General features: G+C 46.6%; 1 protein-coding gene across 1 annotated transcript; it reads right to left on the bottom strand.

Moving 5' to 3' along the window:
* Window positions 1–89: 89 nt before the first annotated feature.
* On the bottom strand, window positions 90–17,463 carry LOC310659165 (aldo-keto reductase family 1 member B7-like). The gene is made up of 10 exons (XM_083402355.1): window positions 17,265–17,463; window positions 11,594–11,761; window positions 10,393–10,509; window positions 10,168–10,245; window positions 7,937–8,059; window positions 7,263–7,360; window positions 5,656–5,737; window positions 4,212–4,295; window positions 2,020–2,102; window positions 90–863 (listed from the first exon to the last, which is right to left on the bottom strand). Exons 1-10 carry the CDS (start codon window positions 17,451–17,453, stop codon window positions 821–823), a joined length of 1,065 nt encoding a protein of 354 aa, XP_083258481.1. The 5' UTR covers window positions 17,454–17,463; the 3' UTR covers window positions 90–820.
* Between the last annotated feature and the right edge of the window lie 204 nt (window positions 17,464–17,667).

The following is a 17,667-nucleotide window of genomic DNA, read 5'->3' on the forward strand; positions in this document are numbered from 1 at the left end:
AGGCTGCTCCCAATTCACTGGATGAGGATAGACAGGATGCAATGGGCAGAAGATCTTCAACAGGTGGCATGAATCAGATTACCCAAGTGTTGGTGTGGGAATTATTTTTATTATTTCCAAAAGGTACACACCACTCAGTAACAAAACAGGTAAGGTGTTTGGATTTCATTGGCCCGGAATGCACAACTGGGTGGTGCATAATACTTACCCTTAAATGTAAGGCAAGCATTAGGACCCAAAAATTCTTCTCTGGCTCAGATTTTAATCTGAACAGGAGAAGAAAACTCCTCCTCCTCCCCTGAGGTTCACAAACTGGTTCAAATAAATCAGGTGGGGGAGCCTATGGCTCTCTGGGTGCTGTTTGGGCTACAACTCCCATAGCCCCTGAGCGCTGGCCGTGCTATGTGGGGCTCATGGGAGTCCCAACAACATCTGAAAGGCCACAGGTTCCCCATCCCCAGAATAAACCAAGCTTTTCTCTCAAGCCCACTTGCAGGTGGGTTCACCCAATGCGAGTGATGTTGCAAAAGCATCACAGCCAACAAGAACTCTCTAGCAGGGTCCTTGATCAACACTCAATACTTGGCCAACTTCAGTAGATGGGGAGAGAGAGATGAGGAAGGTAGCCTTTTACAACATCATCCACTTGCGTTGCATCTGTGTTGTCCTCTGGTTGTTCATTCCACTTGTCCTGAGTATTTCTCCTCTTCTTTTGGATGAAAGACCCAAAGTGGTTGGCTAAGAATAGGTACCTGCACTAGAGCTTCACGACGCAGGAGTCCCAAAGGCAATAATTCTACATCCGGAGCAGCTTCGGTTCTTAGTAATCAGCTTTGAAGGGGTAGTCTTTGTGATTGACAGAACTGCAAGAACAGGACATGGAAAAAGCTTCATGAGTTTGAATTCATGAAAGGTAAAACCGTGGGGTGGGAGAGGATTATTATCATCAGTTTGCTACTCGCCCTTTACCCTAAGGTTCCTGGGTTGCAGCAATTCAAATACAACGCTAAGAGTGGTTTAACACAACTTTGTATGCCACCTAGTCCAAACCCATCTCAAAGCAGAAAATGCAGAGTTAACGGCATCCCACAATTTGTCCACAAGAATGTCTCCATTAAAGGAAACCCCACTGTCCCTCTGATAGTCAGTACAGTGGTACCCCGCAAGACGAATGCCTCGGAAGACGAAAAACTCGCTAGACGAAAGGGTTTTTCATTTTCTGAGGTGCTTTGCAAGACGGATTTTCCTAAGGGCTTGCTTCGCTAGACGAAACGGCCCTGCCTCTCATGTCATGGCGACGGTCACTGCACGCATGCTCGCTTCCCCACTCCTCCGGCTCCCTCCCACCTTCCGGCTGACGGCCGACCTTCCGGCTGCCTCGCGCCGCTGCCCACCGCGCTCGCGCGCTCCTCTGAGAGAGCCGTTGCCGCCAGCAGCCAGCGTTGCAGCCAGATTCGCGCTCCTGAGCCCAGCAGCCGCGTCGCGCGGTGGCCACAACGCGCGGGTGAGTCTGAGGTACCGGCTGCGGCAGCTGTCCTGCTTCTCCCCGCCCCTCCCCACCGTTGTTAGTGTTTAAATGCAGTGGTGCTTCGCAAGATGAAAAAACTCGCACAACGAAAAAACTCGCAGAACGAATTAATTTCGTCTTGCGAGGCACCACTGTACCATTGTCCAACAGCCCTTGCCCTTACTTTTACAGTTCAACCAAAATCTACCCCACTGTGATGTCAACCCATTAGCTCTAGCCCCCCCCCCCTTCTGTGTGTGACAGCTCTCAATGTCTATAGTCAAACAGTTTTCAGGCAAAATGCCACAGCATACGCTTAGCAGGATGTCAAGGCGGCTGGGAAAGGGTTACTTTTTAATTATATTTGAGGTGCTTTGCGTTTTTAAGAAAAGTTGGAAAGAATTTGGAACAGAAACAGTGGCTGTGGGTGCACTGCAGAAATAAAAATGATTTATAACCCCTCCTAAACCTCCCACTAAAAAAAAGATAGAGCGTGGAAGTTTCGAGCTTACTGAGCCATCACACAATCTCTCCAGTTTTTGTTCAAGCCGAGGAGAGTCGCCATCTCTTCTTTAGTCAATTCAAAGTCAAAGACCTATAATTTAAAAAAGAATGAAAAAAGTGAGGTACATTCCCCCGGCCCATGGGTTATGAATGAAATGTCAAGGTAACCCGGTGTGTTTGTGTGTGAGAGAGAAAGGGTGCCCAGTTTTGAAACTGAGAACATTAACATTCCTACAATAACCTAGGAGTCTTGGTTGACCACAAACTTGACATGAGCCAACAGTGTGACGCGGCAGCTAAAAAAGCCAATGCAATTCTGGGCTGCATCAATAGGAGTATAGCATCTAGATCAAGGGAAGTAATAGTGCCACTGTATTCTGCTCGGGTCAGACCTCACCTGGAGTACTGTGTCCAGTTCTGGGCACCACAGTTCAAGAAGGACACTGACAAACTGGAACGTGTCCAGAGGAGGGCAACCAAAATGGTCAAAGGCCTGGAAACGATGCCTTATGAGGAACAGCTAAGGGAGCTGGGCATGTTTAGCCTGGAGAAGAGGAGGTTAAGGGGTGATATGATAGCCATGTTCAAATATATAAAAGGATGTCACATAGAGGAGGGAGAAAGGTTGTTTTCTGCTGCTCCAGAGAAGCAGACACTGAGCAATGGATCCAAACTACAAGAAAGAAGATTCCACCTAAACATTAGGAAGAACTTCCTGACAGTAAGAGCTGTTTGACAGTGGAATTTGCTGCCAAGGAGTGTAGTGGAGTCTCCTTCTTTGGAGGTCTTTAAGCAGAGGCTTGACAACCATATGTCAGGAGTGCTCTGATGGTGTTTCCTGCTTGGCAGGGGGTTGGACTCGATGACCCTTGTGGTCTCTTCCAACTCTATGATTCTATGATTCTACTGAGGAAGGTGTTAAGTGCGCATGGTATGTGAGTAAAAGTAGTTGCTCCTGTGTGCATGGAAACTTCCAGAATGCCACAGTTACTGTCATTTTATCACAGCCTTCTGCCAAGGAACCCAGGGTGGCATCCTCTGTAAGGATGTTTGACAGATGTTAAGTTTCATGGCTGAGCCAGGAGTTGAGTCCAGGTCTCCCTGGTCAGAAGTTCAGCTCTAACTACTGTACCACTCTGCCACACACCATTGACTCAGATGCATTAAATTGCTAATTAAGTACAGTGGTACCTCGGGTTAAGTACTTAATTCGTTCCGGAGCTCCGTTCTTAACCCGAAACTGTTCTTAACCTGAAGCACCACTTTAGCTAATGAGGCCTCCTGATGCTGCTGCGCCGCCGGAGCACGATTTCTGTTCTCATCCTGAAGCAAAGTTCTTAACCCGAGGTCTATTTCTGAGTTAGCAGAGTCTGTAACCTGAAGCGTATGTAACCTGAGGTACCACTGTAATTAATTAGACTTCTTGCCTTACCATAAGGGCCCAGAGTAGATTACAGCAATTTAGGAATGCAATATTAAGATGCACCTACATGTGAAAAGCATTCTATAACTAAGGGACAGCCACAAATAATCATTCCTCTCAAGCTGGCCCCCCGAATCTCTGTGGGCAGTAGAACTACCCAAATAGGTTCCCTCTGCCAATCTTAACATCCAAGTGAGTCGGTGGGGAAGGAGGTGGTCTTTTGGTGGCCTGAATTGTTTCGAGCTCTAAATCCCAAGGTGAGCACATTGGATTAGTGGAGCTGTTTGAAAAGTGGGTCTAAATGGAACCCCAAGCAGCAATCTGGCCACTGCATTTTGGACCAGCCGAAGGTTCCAAGTCATCTCCAAAGGCAGTCCCACATAGAGTGCATTGCAAATGCAAGCTAGAAAGTAATGACTGGGATGTTCAGAGGGGGCTATGCACTCCATGCTCTTTGATTATGGGAACACAGATTATACTCTCAGATTATGGGTTTGGTGTCGGGATCTAGCAGCCAGCAGGGTGGCTGGACAAACCTATTAGCCATTCAGCTCCTCAGAATCCTTTTCATACTACATCAGACCATTGTATCATCCACTGCGACTAGCAACAGAACTCCATGATACCAAGACTTGAACCTGGGTCCTTCTAAATAAATGCACAGCATATACTCTCCACACCACTGGACTACAACACTTCCCAAACTGCTATATGATTCAGGTGAGTGGTAAATCCACATGGCTGCATTAAGAATGGGGCAGGGAGATTCTCCTTTACCTTAAAATTCTCTTCCAGGCGGTGTGGTTTTTCTGACTTGGGAATGACAGCCACGTTCCTCTGGATGTGAAACCTGATCAGAATCTGCAGGGGCAAATCAATACCTGTTTCCAACAAGGGTGGACCAATGTTTTGAGCATTTCAGATTTCCAATGAACTCAGCAACAGCTGTGGCAATAATAATAATAATCTGTCTCCCTATCTCCCCCACCCCTTTAATCATCTTGCCATGGGGATTGGCTGAAAGGCTTAATTCATGGCAGAGTCAAAACTACGCATCTCATTCTCATGCTTGTTTGCATGAACAGCAAACAGCCTCCTCAGAAGGAGAAAATAAGCAGTCCTTCCAAACTTAGATGGGAATCAACAGCTGTGAAAAGCAGCATTCTGCAATGATCCTAATGCAATACTTCTCTTGGTTCAATTATGCCACCACCAGCACAGGCCCCAATCAGCCCCTTCTGGTGGGCTGATTTGCAAATACAAATACAGGAATGGCTACATGCCTGGGATGAAGAAGAGTTTGCACTTGATATCCCGCCTTTCACTCCCCTTAAGGAGTCTCAAAGCGGCTCACAATCTCCTTTCCCTTCCTCCCCCACAACAAACACTCTGTGAGGTGAGTGAGGCTGAGAGACGTCAGAGAAGTGTGACTAGCCCAAGGTCACCCAGCAGCTGCATGTGGAGGAGCGGGGAATCGAACCCAGTTCACCAGATTACGAGTCCACCGCTCTTAACCACTACAACACGCTGACTCTCTGAGCTGAATCTGCACCCCTCACCCCACAATTACTGCACAGATGCACCATACTCAGTTTTTGAGCGTCTTGTGAGGGTTTCGAACACTGAATACCCAGAAATGCATGCTTCGGTTTTCAAACGTTTCAGAAGTCGAACGGTCTTCTGGAACTGATTACGTTCGAAAACCTAGGTTCCACTATATTTTCAGCAGAGAAGCTCCCACGTTGACTGAGGCTTCCCTCAGCTTTTCCACATGCAAAAATGAGGCACCATCCAAGCTCAGGCTTAAGGTAAAGGCAAAGGTACCCCTGCCCGTACGGGCCAGTCTTGACAGACTCTAGGGTTGTGCGCCCATCTCACTTAAGAGGCCAGGGGCCAGCGCTGTCCGGAGACACTTCCGGGTCACGTGGCCAGTGTGACGTCGCTGCTCTGGCAAGCCAGAGCCGCACACGGAAACGCCGTTTACCTTCCCACCAGTAAGCGGCCCCTATTTATCTACTTGCACCCGAGAGTGCTTTCGAGCTGCTAGGTGGGCAGGCGCTGGGACCGAACAACGGGAGCGCACCCCGCCGCGGGGATTCGAACCGCCGACCTTTCGATCGGCAAGCCCTAGGTGCTGAGGCTTTTACCCACAGCGCCACCCACGTCCCTTAAGCTCAGGCTTACTGCCTCGTTATTCACTCTTTGCCTTCAGCATATTTACCTGTGCAACGCTCTTCTTGTGCCTTGTAGCAATCTCTTTAACCGTTGGGTCCTCCAACAGGATAGGGTCCCCAGGCTTGAGACTACAAAATAAAGCCAATACGCCCATTAACAGTGTGATTCCATGCCTGTGTATTCAGAAGACCCATTGCATTCAATAGGGCTTCTAGCTAAGTTTTGGATTGAAACTTTAAAGAGTTATCCTCTTATTTCTTTGGCACATGTGACACTGAGCAGCAAACCTAGATTTCCTACATAGAACTGCAGCGGTAGCTGTCTTGCAGGAGGCAAAACTACTTCCAAGTAACACAATTCTCCTTTTTATTCTCATAGAATTTTGGGTGTTGGAAGGGAGCTTGGAAGTAGTCTCATCCAACCCCTTGCTCGGTTCAAGGTCTGCTGTGCAGTTTGCAACTACAACACCCCTGACAGGTAGCTTAAGTTAGCCTTTGCTTAAAACACCCCCCAACAAAGGGGAGCCCATCACCTCCACTGAACAGCTGACCGTTAGGAAGTTTAGTCAGATGCTTACAAACGAGTCGCTGTCTTAATTATTTAGAGGGTTGCCACCTAAGAAGATGGAGCAGACTGGTTTTCTGTTGCTCCAAGCCAAGGACTAGAATCAATGACCCTTCCTCAATGTTAGAAAAAACTTCCAAGTGAGAAGAGCTGTGGAACATCCTTTAAGGACATAAGAAGATCCCTTCTGCATCAGGTCAAAAGGTCTACCCAGTCCAGGATCCTGTTCTCACACCATCTGATCAGATGCCTACGAGAAGCCTGCAAGCAGGACACAAGCACAACAGTGCTTTGCATTCAGTAGTTTGTATTTAGAGGCACACTGCTTCTGACAACACAGGTAGAGCAAAGCCAGCAAAGCTAGTAGCTGTCAGGAGCTCGTCCTACACTCGAGTAGGACCCTGGCAGAGAAACATGCCCGACTGGCACGTTCCCTCCCTCCTGGTCGATCATTTGGGAGCTTCAAAAGCTTTCTTCAGCCCAAACATCACAGCGACCGATGCCACCAGACATCGGCACACTTAGGGATCTGCAGAGTCTTCACAGCTTGCGTGACAGACCTCAGCAACTCGGCATTTTGGCTAATCTACTTTATTTACATATAAACACACATGGAGCACTGCAACATGGCTCCCTCTCTCTCTAGCATCAGACAGCAAAGAGAAAAAGAACAAAGGACAATAGTCCTACTTCACGGAACACAGTAACACAAACATTCTGTCTCCGTCACTTCCCACTCTGTGGAGTCAAAACATATACAGTCATGTGAAAGACAACAATCCCATGACTGCAACCACAGAGCAGGAATTCTAACAGTAGCTGCTGACCTTGGAAGGTGAGAGATTTTCCTTTGCAGGAGGCATTTAAGAAGAGTCTAGGCTTAGGGATTCTGTATTTGCAAGAATACTGTGTCATGTAATATGAAAACCAGGTAATACATAAATAAATACAACAGTAGATAAGCTCCACAGACCCATCAATGACTCCATGGCCATATACACTTGATCACACAACATAAACACGGAAAGCAAACTATCTGGACAACGAATGTTATCATCCCACCAAAGGTTTACTTCAAAGCAGTCTTACGTATGGGCGCCGAAAGGTCGGTAAGCAGTCACAGAGATCCCTTTGGATTGGCAGTAGTGGATCAGCTTCTCCTGGGTAAGGTATGGGTGGCACTCAATCTGCAAGCCCAAGAAAACTCTGGATTACTCAACTAGCAGGCAGTGACACACTCCTTTGAACAAATGTCCTACTTTAGGGGAGACAAAACATTGGCGAACTCACCTCCCACTCTACAAACACAAATACACACACACACAGACAAACACACACACACACACACACACACACACACACACACATTATCTAAGAAGGTGATGAACAGTCAATCCCTCTTCACAGGGAACTTTGAGAGAGGAATAGAGGTCTCCTAACAACATGCAGTGCCCTCAACGAAGCACAGCTCCCAGAATGCTTTGGGGGAAGCCGTGACTGCAGAAAGTGGTAGAGTGCTTTAAAATGCATAGTGTGGCTGCGGCCTAGTTGAGGAAGGCAGCACAGCTAAGGATTTTCAAACACAAGCCAGTGACCAGCTTCAAGATGTCCACATCCATGAAAGCAGGGAAGCTCAGCTGTGTTGGGGGAGCTCGCAAGGTAAGGTTGTGGAGGAGCAGTTCCTGACGAGACCGTGCCCAGTACTGAGGAGCTTCAACGCAGCAACATTTCCAAAAGCAGGCAGAGATGCTAGCCCTACTCACCTGGTGGTTGACGGGCTTGTGCTTCAGGCCAGGTTTCTGCAAGAGCTTCTCGATCTGATAGTGGTTGAAATTGGAGATCCCAATGGCTTTCACCAGCCCACAATCCACCAGTTCCTCCATTGCCTAAGGGGAGAGCGGGATGAAGGCAGATGAAATTCAGGGCATCACCTTGGTCCTATGTGCTGGAACAAACTTTCACACCTGAGCTATAACCACAGGTGGCAAGAGCACAGCATCCCTGGCCAAGTGAACCATTTAGACGAGTGGAATATCATCAGCATCTCAAAAGCCATGATTAAGCTATGATGACATGCAGCTGGAGATGCAATAAGGAAAATGTTTCTTTGAAACTCATGTTTATGCAATGTCCTACACTTAGAAATTTTTGGAAATACTACTGTGGGGAAAATTTAAAATTGTCAGATAATTGCATCATTTCTTTCTTTTTACCCCAGTTTTTTAATATTTTAATTTTTATTGGAATTTTATTTACAACATAACATAAACCCCCCACCTCCAATACAGAAATCCACCCTCATTAAACGTGAACATAACATACAATGAGCAAAACATACAACAATACAAACAACCAAATACAGTGGTGCCTCGCAAGACGAAATTAATTCGTTCCGCGAGTCTCTTCGTCTAGCGGTTTTTTCGTCTTGCGAAGCAACCCTATTAGCGGCTTAGCGGATTAGTGCTATTAGCGGCTATTAAAGGTTTAGCGGATTAGCTGCTAAAAGGCTATTAGCGGTTTAGCGGCTTAGAAAAAGGGGGTGGGGAGCGAAAAAAAATCTCAAGACTCGCAAGACATTTTCGTCTTGCAAAGCAAGCCCATAGGGAAATTCGTCCTGCGAAGCGCATCGAAAAACGGAAAACCCTTTCGTCTAGCGGGTTTTCCGTCTTGCGAGGCATTCGTCTTGCGGGGCACCACTGTAAAAGACTTCCTTTATCCTGTATCTGGCCTCCTTGTTTACTTCTTATAAGCTGTTTCCTTTATGAATAATTATGAATCAGCATGTGTGTTTTGGCAGAAGGGCACAGAGAGACCACGTACGTTGACCCCGTATAGTTGGTATATAGTTTGAAATGATGCACTTAATAATTATACAAATAATAATAATTGCATCATTTCGAACTATATACCAACTATACGGGGTCAAAGTATGTGGTCTCTCTGCCCCCTTCTGCCAAAACACAGGTACTGATTCATTGGAAAGAAAATACCATGGCCCCCTCTGATCAATGGATAGAAGACATGACAACTCTTGCAACATACAAACAGATTGCTTTTACATGCAGACTGTGTCTGAATAAATATAACAATATTTGGGATCCATTTATAAAAAGCGTAACGTGTTAAAGATAATTTTACATTTGCTGAAATAACTGTACTACTTATACACCCATATATTATACTGTATCACAATTTCAATGTTTCATTGTTTTGTTTTTGCTTTTTTCACTTCATTTTCTCAGTGAAAATTTTCAAAAATATATACATACATACATCTAAGTTTAACCCAAAAGGGTTAAGGTTGCAGAGGATAGGGCTGAAATCAAGCCCAGTTAACCTTCTAACCTCCCAGGTAAGCACTTCTCAATGATGCTCAACTCTGGCTGGAAATTCCTATACTTGACTGGAACTGGGAATGCCTGTGCTTGACTGAAATATGATTCAGTTAATGCACTGGTATTTCTCACCATTAGAGCACTCGGGAGGTGAGGAGACCTGCTGTTCGGTTGGGAAGAGACTGTTGCTCTTTGGCAGAGTACTTCTTGCTTTGCCTTCAAAAGATCCCAGGTTCAATCCCTGCCATGTGCAGGTAGATCCCTGGATAGTCACTGCCAGTCAGGGTAGAGCAGGGGTAGCCAACATGGGGCACTCCAAATGCTAGGACTCCAATCCCCACCAAGTCAGCACGGCCGAAGGGCATGGATGATAGGAGTTGTAGTCCAGCAACATCTAGAAGGCACTGTGATTGCTGCCTTAGTGCTGATGGGACAAGAAAGGAATCTTCCTGTGTTTGCACTTGTAAAAAAATTATGGCCTCCATGTTCATCGTCTCAGATCGAAAAAAGGATTTCAGGGAATAGAGCTGCAAAGGAGAAGACCTTTGTCCAAGGTCTTAGTGGGCTGCTTCAAGTTCCTTAGCATCCCTGATTTTCCTGCTCAACCACAAGATGGAATTCAGTGAAGCACCTTCAAAATGAGCTCAAGTCAAGCTTACCTCCCAAGTGCCCAGATAATCTGTGTTGCTGGGGATGACCATACCCTTCTCGTCACGGGGAACTAAATCCTCTCCGGCCTGGCGGAGAGAAAAGGGCAATTGTTATGTTTCTGTCGGTTGACCACCTCCCAAGGTCCCACCCTGCCTCTTGGGAGGGATGAGAATCTTCCTGCAACATCCAAGGTCCACTGAACAGAAAGGGTTGATGAGGGGCTTTGCTGTTACCTTGAATCCCATGGGAAAGTGCATGAGATAGAGGTCCAAGTAGTCCAGCTTCAGCGCAGAGACCGAATCCTGGCATGATGCCTTCACCAAGTGCTTCTCATGGAAAGTGCACCACAGCTGTGCAGGGGAAGAAGAAGAAATCCATCAGCCCATTGACCAGTCTCCTCTGCCGAGTTGGCAGAAAACATCGCTTTCAACCCTGATTATGAGTCCTTTACCCAGACCCTAGGCCAGGGAAAGCCAACGTGGGGCCCTCTAGATGTTTTTGGAGTACAACTCCCATAAGCGTCAGCCAGAATGTCTAGTGGGATGGTAGGAATTGTAGTCTAATTCTCTTCACTTAAGAAGTATAGCAAGCCCTCTCTGTTACGTTTTTGACATTAGTCGAACTTTTCCTCTCTCCCAACACTTCCCAAATTGGTCCATTTCTGCACTTTTCAATTCTCATTGGGGTTTGTTTGCATGCAAATACTGTTTTATGCTCCGTATTATTATTTCTGCACGCTGCTTGGGTATTCTCTGAATGCAGAGCGGATTGGACATTATGAAATAAATATAGAAAATCTTGGGAGAAAGCTAGTTTAGGACTCGTATACAGTGGTAACTCTGATTACACACGCTTCAGGTTACATACTCCGCTAACCTAGAAATAGTGCTTCAGGTAAAGAACTTTGCTTCAGGATAAGAACAGAAATCGGGCTCCGGAGGTGCGGCAGCAGCAGGAGGCCCCATTAGCTAAAGTGGTGCTTCACGGTTAAGAACAGACCTCCAGAACGAATTAAGTACTTAACCCGAGGTACCACTGTATCTGACATGCTACTTTTCCTTGCATCTGTTTCTTCACAATGGCCTTTCCCTTACTCTCACCATGAAGAAGCATTCAGACATGCACCTCACAGCACTTTCTCTCTCTCTCTCTCTCTCTCTCTCTCTCTCTCTCTCTCACACACACACACACAAACACCTGTAGCCAAAGAGGATAACAGTATAGGAAAATAATATTCTGTTGATTATACTCAGGACACATCTATACATTGTTGGCCATGCTTTTTTTAAAAAGCACTCATCAAACCAGCTATGTTTAGGGGGGAAAGGAGCCAGGGCCCAATCCAGAATGTGCTCCCAAGATGGTTTCTCACTGAAAATCAACAACCTCAGGCTGGAGCTCACAGAAATCTTCATGAGGCAATAGCAACCTTACCTTGCTAACAATGAAAAGTTCTTCCCGTTTCACAGCCCCTTCCTTGATTTTCTGCTGGAGGGCACTCCCAATCTCATCCTCATTCTTGTAGTAGTGGGCGCAGTCGAAGTGGCGGTATCCGAGGTCAATGGCATATTTAACGGCTTCGCCTACTTTTCCAACAGGTGCCTGAAATACAAAATTTGTATTTTTTTTTCTTTGACCAAACTGCGGGAGGCAGTGGAAGACAGGAGTGCCTGGCGTGCTCTGGTCCATGGGGTCACAAAGAGTCGGACACGACTAAAGAACAACAATTTTTTTTTCAAGCACTGCCAGCCTTTGAAATGTACCAAATTGCCTTTTTCTTTCTAAAACAAACAAACATTCCCAATTCGAATAAATGTCAGATATATTACCAACTGGATTTATTAAACGTTTTCAAACATTACCACAAAAACAAAAAATTACCACATACTACCCTGCCCTCCATTCTGAAAATATATATTTCCACAATAAATGAGCAATGTGATTAACAATTTGGAAAACAAATTTCAGGGAAGAATGAAAAGGATGGCCAAGTTGCTAGCTTCAAAAAGCTTGCACAAAACTAGTTCCAAATAGGCAAAACAATTTGACACTGGAATGCTGGAATTGTTTGCTGGGGCCCTTTGGATTTCAGCTATGCTAACCTGGGTACAGAATTGATATGATAAAATGTTAATCTGGGTCAAATATTCCAAATTTCCACCCATACATCTGGTGCTTTGCAGAGTGTAACAGGCAAAAGGGCAGATTCCCTGTTCCAAAGATTTGCAAACTAAATCAGCATTTCCCAGCTTGATGACCTCCAAATGTTTTAGACTACAATTCCCATCACTCATTCTGAGGCCTCTTGGTTAGGGAAGGCTGATCCACCACAGTTCTGCTGCTAACTCTGAGTCAGCAAAACCATGTTGGCTAAACTTCCCCTAGACCAGTGCTTCTCATACAGCAGTGATGGGAGCCATCGGATTTAGAACTCAGGGAATTAAATCAGGCAGAAAGATTTCATCTGTAGAACCGGCTCCTCATTTCAGAAGTTATGCCTAAGAACAGCAATGGTGGGAGAAGTCGCCTGACCACCCCACAACCCCATTTTCCCCCATGCCTGCCTCCACCAGGGCCAGGGCCTTCTCAGTGATGGCTCCAACCTGGTGGAATGCTCTGTCCCATGAGACCAGGGCCCTGCAGGATTTAACTTCCTTCCGCAGGGTCTGTAAGACAGAGCTATTCTGCCTAGCTTTCAACTTAGCCTGATCTTTTATTCCCCTTCCTTCCCTCCCCCTCCCTCCCCTTTTTATGAAGATTGCCCGCTCTGGGATCCCACAGCTAATTCTCCCCTGGTCTCCTCAATGGCCCAAATAGGACTAATTTAGCCAGCTAGCCCTGGTGATCATCTAATGTTTATTGGATGGCTTTCCCCCCTAAATTGATTTTTGAATTCTGAATTTATTGTTATTCACGCTTTATACTGTATTTTATGCTGTTTTTTGTTGCATCAATTAAGTGTTTTAAATTTGTTGTTAGCCACCCTGAGCACGGTTTTCTGACCCGGGAAGGGCGGGGTATAAATAAAAAAACATTATTTATTATTTATTATTGGTGCAAGTGATGCCTGAATAGGGTTTGTGGCTTTGCGGGGCAATCAGATCTTTCTGCCTCATTTCACAATCTGCAAAAAAAAGAATAAAAAAAGGGGGGGAATTAAGATGCCGATTCCCTTAATAAAAGATGAAAAATGGGGAGAGGGGGTCTTGGGAGGCCGAGGAAGTTCAGGCTGCCTTATGACAGCAGGAGGCAGAAACGTGTCTTTATATTTCTAAAATTGTTTCCATTACTTTTATGAGGCTGAACAAACAGAATGAGAAAGGCAACATTTTCCTCTTGGCTGTGCTTCTACAACAAGGCCCTTGGGAAAGAAACTTGTGATGCTTACCGTGAAAGAACTCTTAGGCTTCCAAAAACAGGATGATACGAACTACCAATTCTCTACGAACTATAAATTGAGAGGTGTTGTTTGCAGGCGATGCGGCCTTGACAAGGCACTCCAAGGACGCTCTACAGAGACTTATCAACTGTTTTGTCTGAGTTTCACCATAATCAGTTCCCTCGATGCTGAGCTGGACAAGCATATTGGCAATGCAGCTACTTCAATGGCTTGCCTCTCCAAAAGGCTATGGGAAAATGTGATGCTAACTCCCAGTACCAATGTTATGGGCAGGCAAACTAAGGCCCAGGGGCCGGATCCAGCCCAATCGCCTTCTAAATCTGGCCCGTGGACAGTCCGGGAATCAGCGTGTTTTTACATGAGTAGAATGTGTCCTTTTATTTAAAATGCATCTCTGGGTTATTTGTGGGGCATAGGAAGTCATTCGTATTTTTTTCAAAATATAGTCCGGCCCCCCACAAGGTCTGAGGGACAGTGGACTGGCCCCCTGCTGAAGAAGTTTGCTGATCCCGGACCAAGATGGTCTTGCGTGTTGTGCACACTGCTTTATGGAAGTGAATCGTGGTCAGCTGACAACAACACCAACTAATAATAATAATAATAATAATAATAATAATAATATATTATTTATACACCGCCCATCTGGCTGGGTTTCCTCAGCTACTCTGGGCGGCTTCTAACAGAATATTAAAATACAATAACCTATTAAACTTTAAAAGCTTCCCTAAACAGGGCTGCCTTCAGGTGTCTTCTAAAAGTCTGGTAGTTGTTTCTCTCTTTGACATCTGGTGGGAGGGCATTCCACAGGGCGGGTGCCACTACCGAGAAGGCCCTCTGCCTGGTTCCCTGTAACTTGGCTTCTTGCAGTGGGGAAACTGCCAGAAGGCCCTCGGCACTGGACCTCAGCGTCGGGGCAGAAAAATGGGGGTGGAGACGCTCCTTCAGGTATAATGGACTGAGGCCGACAGGAGCGACTGACAGGAGTGACACCTCAACACCTTCCACATGCGTTGCGTCAGGAGGGTTTGGGGCCTCACATGGCAGCACAGAGTCTTAAACCAAGATGTGCTCTCCCAAGCCCACATTCCCATTGTGTTTGCACTCCTGTCTCAACAGAGTCTACTCTGGCTTAGTCATTTCCACAGAATGGGAGATGGCAGGATCCCCAAGGAGGTGCTGTGCGGGGAGCTGGCTTCTGCCACCAGGCCCGTTGGCAGACCAACTCTGTGTAACAAATATGTCTGCAGTTGTGACATGAAGGCTGGCAACATCAACCCCGCTGATGACCTCTGACTGCCTGAAGACAGACGGTCAAGGTTGTGTATCCACAGCAGTGATCAGAGGAGGAATGACAGCTGGGAGGAGCACAGACGCCCTGGAGCATCTGCAGAAGCACAACTGGAAGCAGGCGCTGCAACAGTATGACGTCACCCCCAAAGGCAAACTCCTCCACGGTCTCCCAAGACAGACGGAGGCCAAGAACAACAACAGTATAAGGCCAGTATACCAAGCCAGACCCATTGGTCCACCTAGCTCAATATTGTCCACACTGGCTGGCAGCAGCTCTCCAGGGTTTCAGGCAGGGAAAATCTCCCAGTCCTATCTGGAGCTGCCAGGGTTTGAACCTGCGACCTTCTGCATGCAAGACAGAAGCTCTACCGCTGACCTATGCTAGGTCATTGTAGTTTTGATAGGGATCTGGGGGCTGTTATCCAATTCCCTGTTCAACATACGATGCAATTACAACATCTCTGACAGATGGTCGGCCAGCCTCTGTTCAAAGGTATTTCCCACCATTTCCCAAAGCAGTCTAGTCTACTGCTAAACGCCTCTTATTACCCTTAGGAACAGGGCTCCTCATGTTTTACCAAAATCTGCTTCTTTGCCATTTCTACCCATGAATTCCTCTGCAGCAACAAAGAGCAAAGTCAGCTGTGTGTGTGTGTGTGCATGAATGAGAGACGGATAATTTGCCAGCGCTTTCCTTTTTCGTAAAGTCATTAGTACAATGGATGGGTGCCAACTGCAAACCCACTGTTAGCCAAGCTTGGCAGCTTCAAGGCATTTAGCTTTTTTTTTAAAAAAATATCATTATAAACAATTATATCCTGCTTTTCACTGTCTAGGTTGCAACGCGGCTTACAATGCCAGAAATTATACAATGTAAAGAAATTCGAAACATAAATTGAACCTCAATATTCAAAACCCTCAGAAATTTTAAATGTTTTTAAATTTCAATCAAACGCTATTTACCACAAATACTAAGCATATTTAGGATTTGTCTATTGAATGCAAATATAATAAGCGAGCTACACTGGATCACAATCTAGAACACTGGGGAAAAAATTCTCATGCCAAGTGCAATGTCCACAGAGGAAAATTGTTTTGAACTGGAAAATGGGTGGAAGAACATTTTCCAGTTTAAAATTTACCAGGAATTCCACATCGCTGATGAATGTTTGAGAAGAGTAAAGCCAGGAGTGAACTCCGTTGGCTTACAAATTCTGCCACTAAACTGGAAACTGAGAGGCCGTCCTAATGGGCTTACTGTTCATTTGGGGTCATCGCAACTACAAGAGATGCTTTTGTATCTCACTTGATGACTATGAACTCAGAAGACTGGAAACTGCATGGGAACTGACTCCTCTGAAAAGCTTTTGGGCGAGTTGATGAGAGGAGAAAGGAAATCGCTCTCTCTGATATGAATTCTGCATTGGCCATTCACACATGCAAGTCACCAGGTCCAGAAAAAAAAACATCAGAGATCATGTCTGACAACAAGACGTCTGAACAGACAACTGAGAACCACTTGGATCTGAGGGGCTATGAGGCAACAAGAGGAAACGAGTTCTATGTGTGAGGATGCTGGCAACCTCAACCATCCACAAATGCAAATTATCACTGGGAGCGGCAGGCAGGCATATGTGAACGTGCATGCACAAAGTACGATTTTCTTCTCTCCCCCTCTCCTATACTACGTCTCGTGTCCATCCAATGTAATTGGCTGCCAGCTGATTCAAGATAATAATAATAAAAACTTAAAAAACTTTCGATATCACGACGCAGAATAAAACTCCCTGGACGCGCAAGTCATAAGATAACGGCGACAATCACTGCCTTGGATTGCTTAAAAATGGAACCAAGGCAACTTTGGGGAGAACACGCCTCTCAACTGCTAATAAGCAAAACCGGACCTGCAGCTGCTTTGATAAGCGCCGCGGAGTTCTCACGTGCAGGCACTCCGAGAAAACGATCTGCACGTGAGAACGAGGCTTGTGCTTTCCTTTCGGGCCGTAGCAGCACAATTCAAAGGAAACGTTCGTCCTAGAAACGCACCCGGTTTTGGATGAACCTTATATTACCCGAATCGAGCTGAATATAGGCAATAAAAAGCAGAGAAGGGAAAGAGTTGCGCAGAAGTCGCTCCAAAGCGCTGCAAGGCCAACCTCCTTTCCCGGCTGCGCGGAGCAAACGTGCGGAAAGGCACGGCGGCTAAGCGCTCCGCCGAGCAAGCGGGTCTCCCTCTCCCTCCAGATGCGCAAGGGAAAGAAATAAATGGGGGAAAGGCTTAAAAGGAGCAAGGCGCGCAACTCCCGCCTGCAGCCCGGGCAGCTTTGAAGGCGCCGCGCTGCAAAGGGCAAACTGCAAAAGCAGCAGCAGCAGCTGCAACCGGGTGGTCCCTGCGCCCGCTTTGCCCCCCAGTACCTGCCAAGTGCCCAGTCCGAAGAGGGGCATCCTCGCCTTGGTGCTCAGCTCCACGAACGCAGCCATGGCTCTCGCCCTCGGAGCCTCTTCCTTCCCCCGGGAACAAGCCGCAGCTGTGCGGGTCTCTCTTCTCGGTGACCAGGCTGGCTCCTCCCCGGATCTGCAGGAGAGCGCGGAAGCGCGGCGCATATCAGAGCGGAGGGCGGGCCGGAGCGGAGATGTACTGCTTAAGCGCGTGGCGCTGGCGCGGTCCGGACAGGATCCATGCAAACGCCTGATTTGTTCTGTGTACTATGAGCCCCCCCCCCCAAAAAGTTTCCATTGCAATGGAAGAAGCGGGTTTAGGAGAATGGGAAGCTGTCTGGAGGAAAGTGCGAGCCTGCAGACTTAAAATAGGCTTAGC

Source organism: Podarcis tiliguerta, assembly GCF_965153285.1.
Source record: "Podarcis tiliguerta genome assembly, chromosome: 10".
NCBI classification, from domain to species: Eukaryota; Metazoa; Chordata; class Lepidosauria; order Squamata; family Lacertidae; genus Podarcis; species Podarcis tiliguerta.

Bases quoted from the DNA above. Each gene is read 5' to 3' on its own strand.
- LOC310659165 (XM_083402355.1), bottom strand. From the start codon at position 17,453: ATGCGCCGCGCTTCCGCGCTCTCCTGCAGATCCGGGGAGGAGCCAGCC. The intron at 11,762-17,264 runs GTACTGGGGGGC...TTTGTATTTCAG, and splicing joins TCGGACTGGGCACTTGGCAG to GCACCTGTTGGAAAAGTAGG. The intron at 10,246-10,392 runs GTAACAGCAAAG...TCTCTCCGCCAG, and splicing joins ACTTTCCCATGGGATTCAAG to GCCGGAGAGGATTTAGTTCC.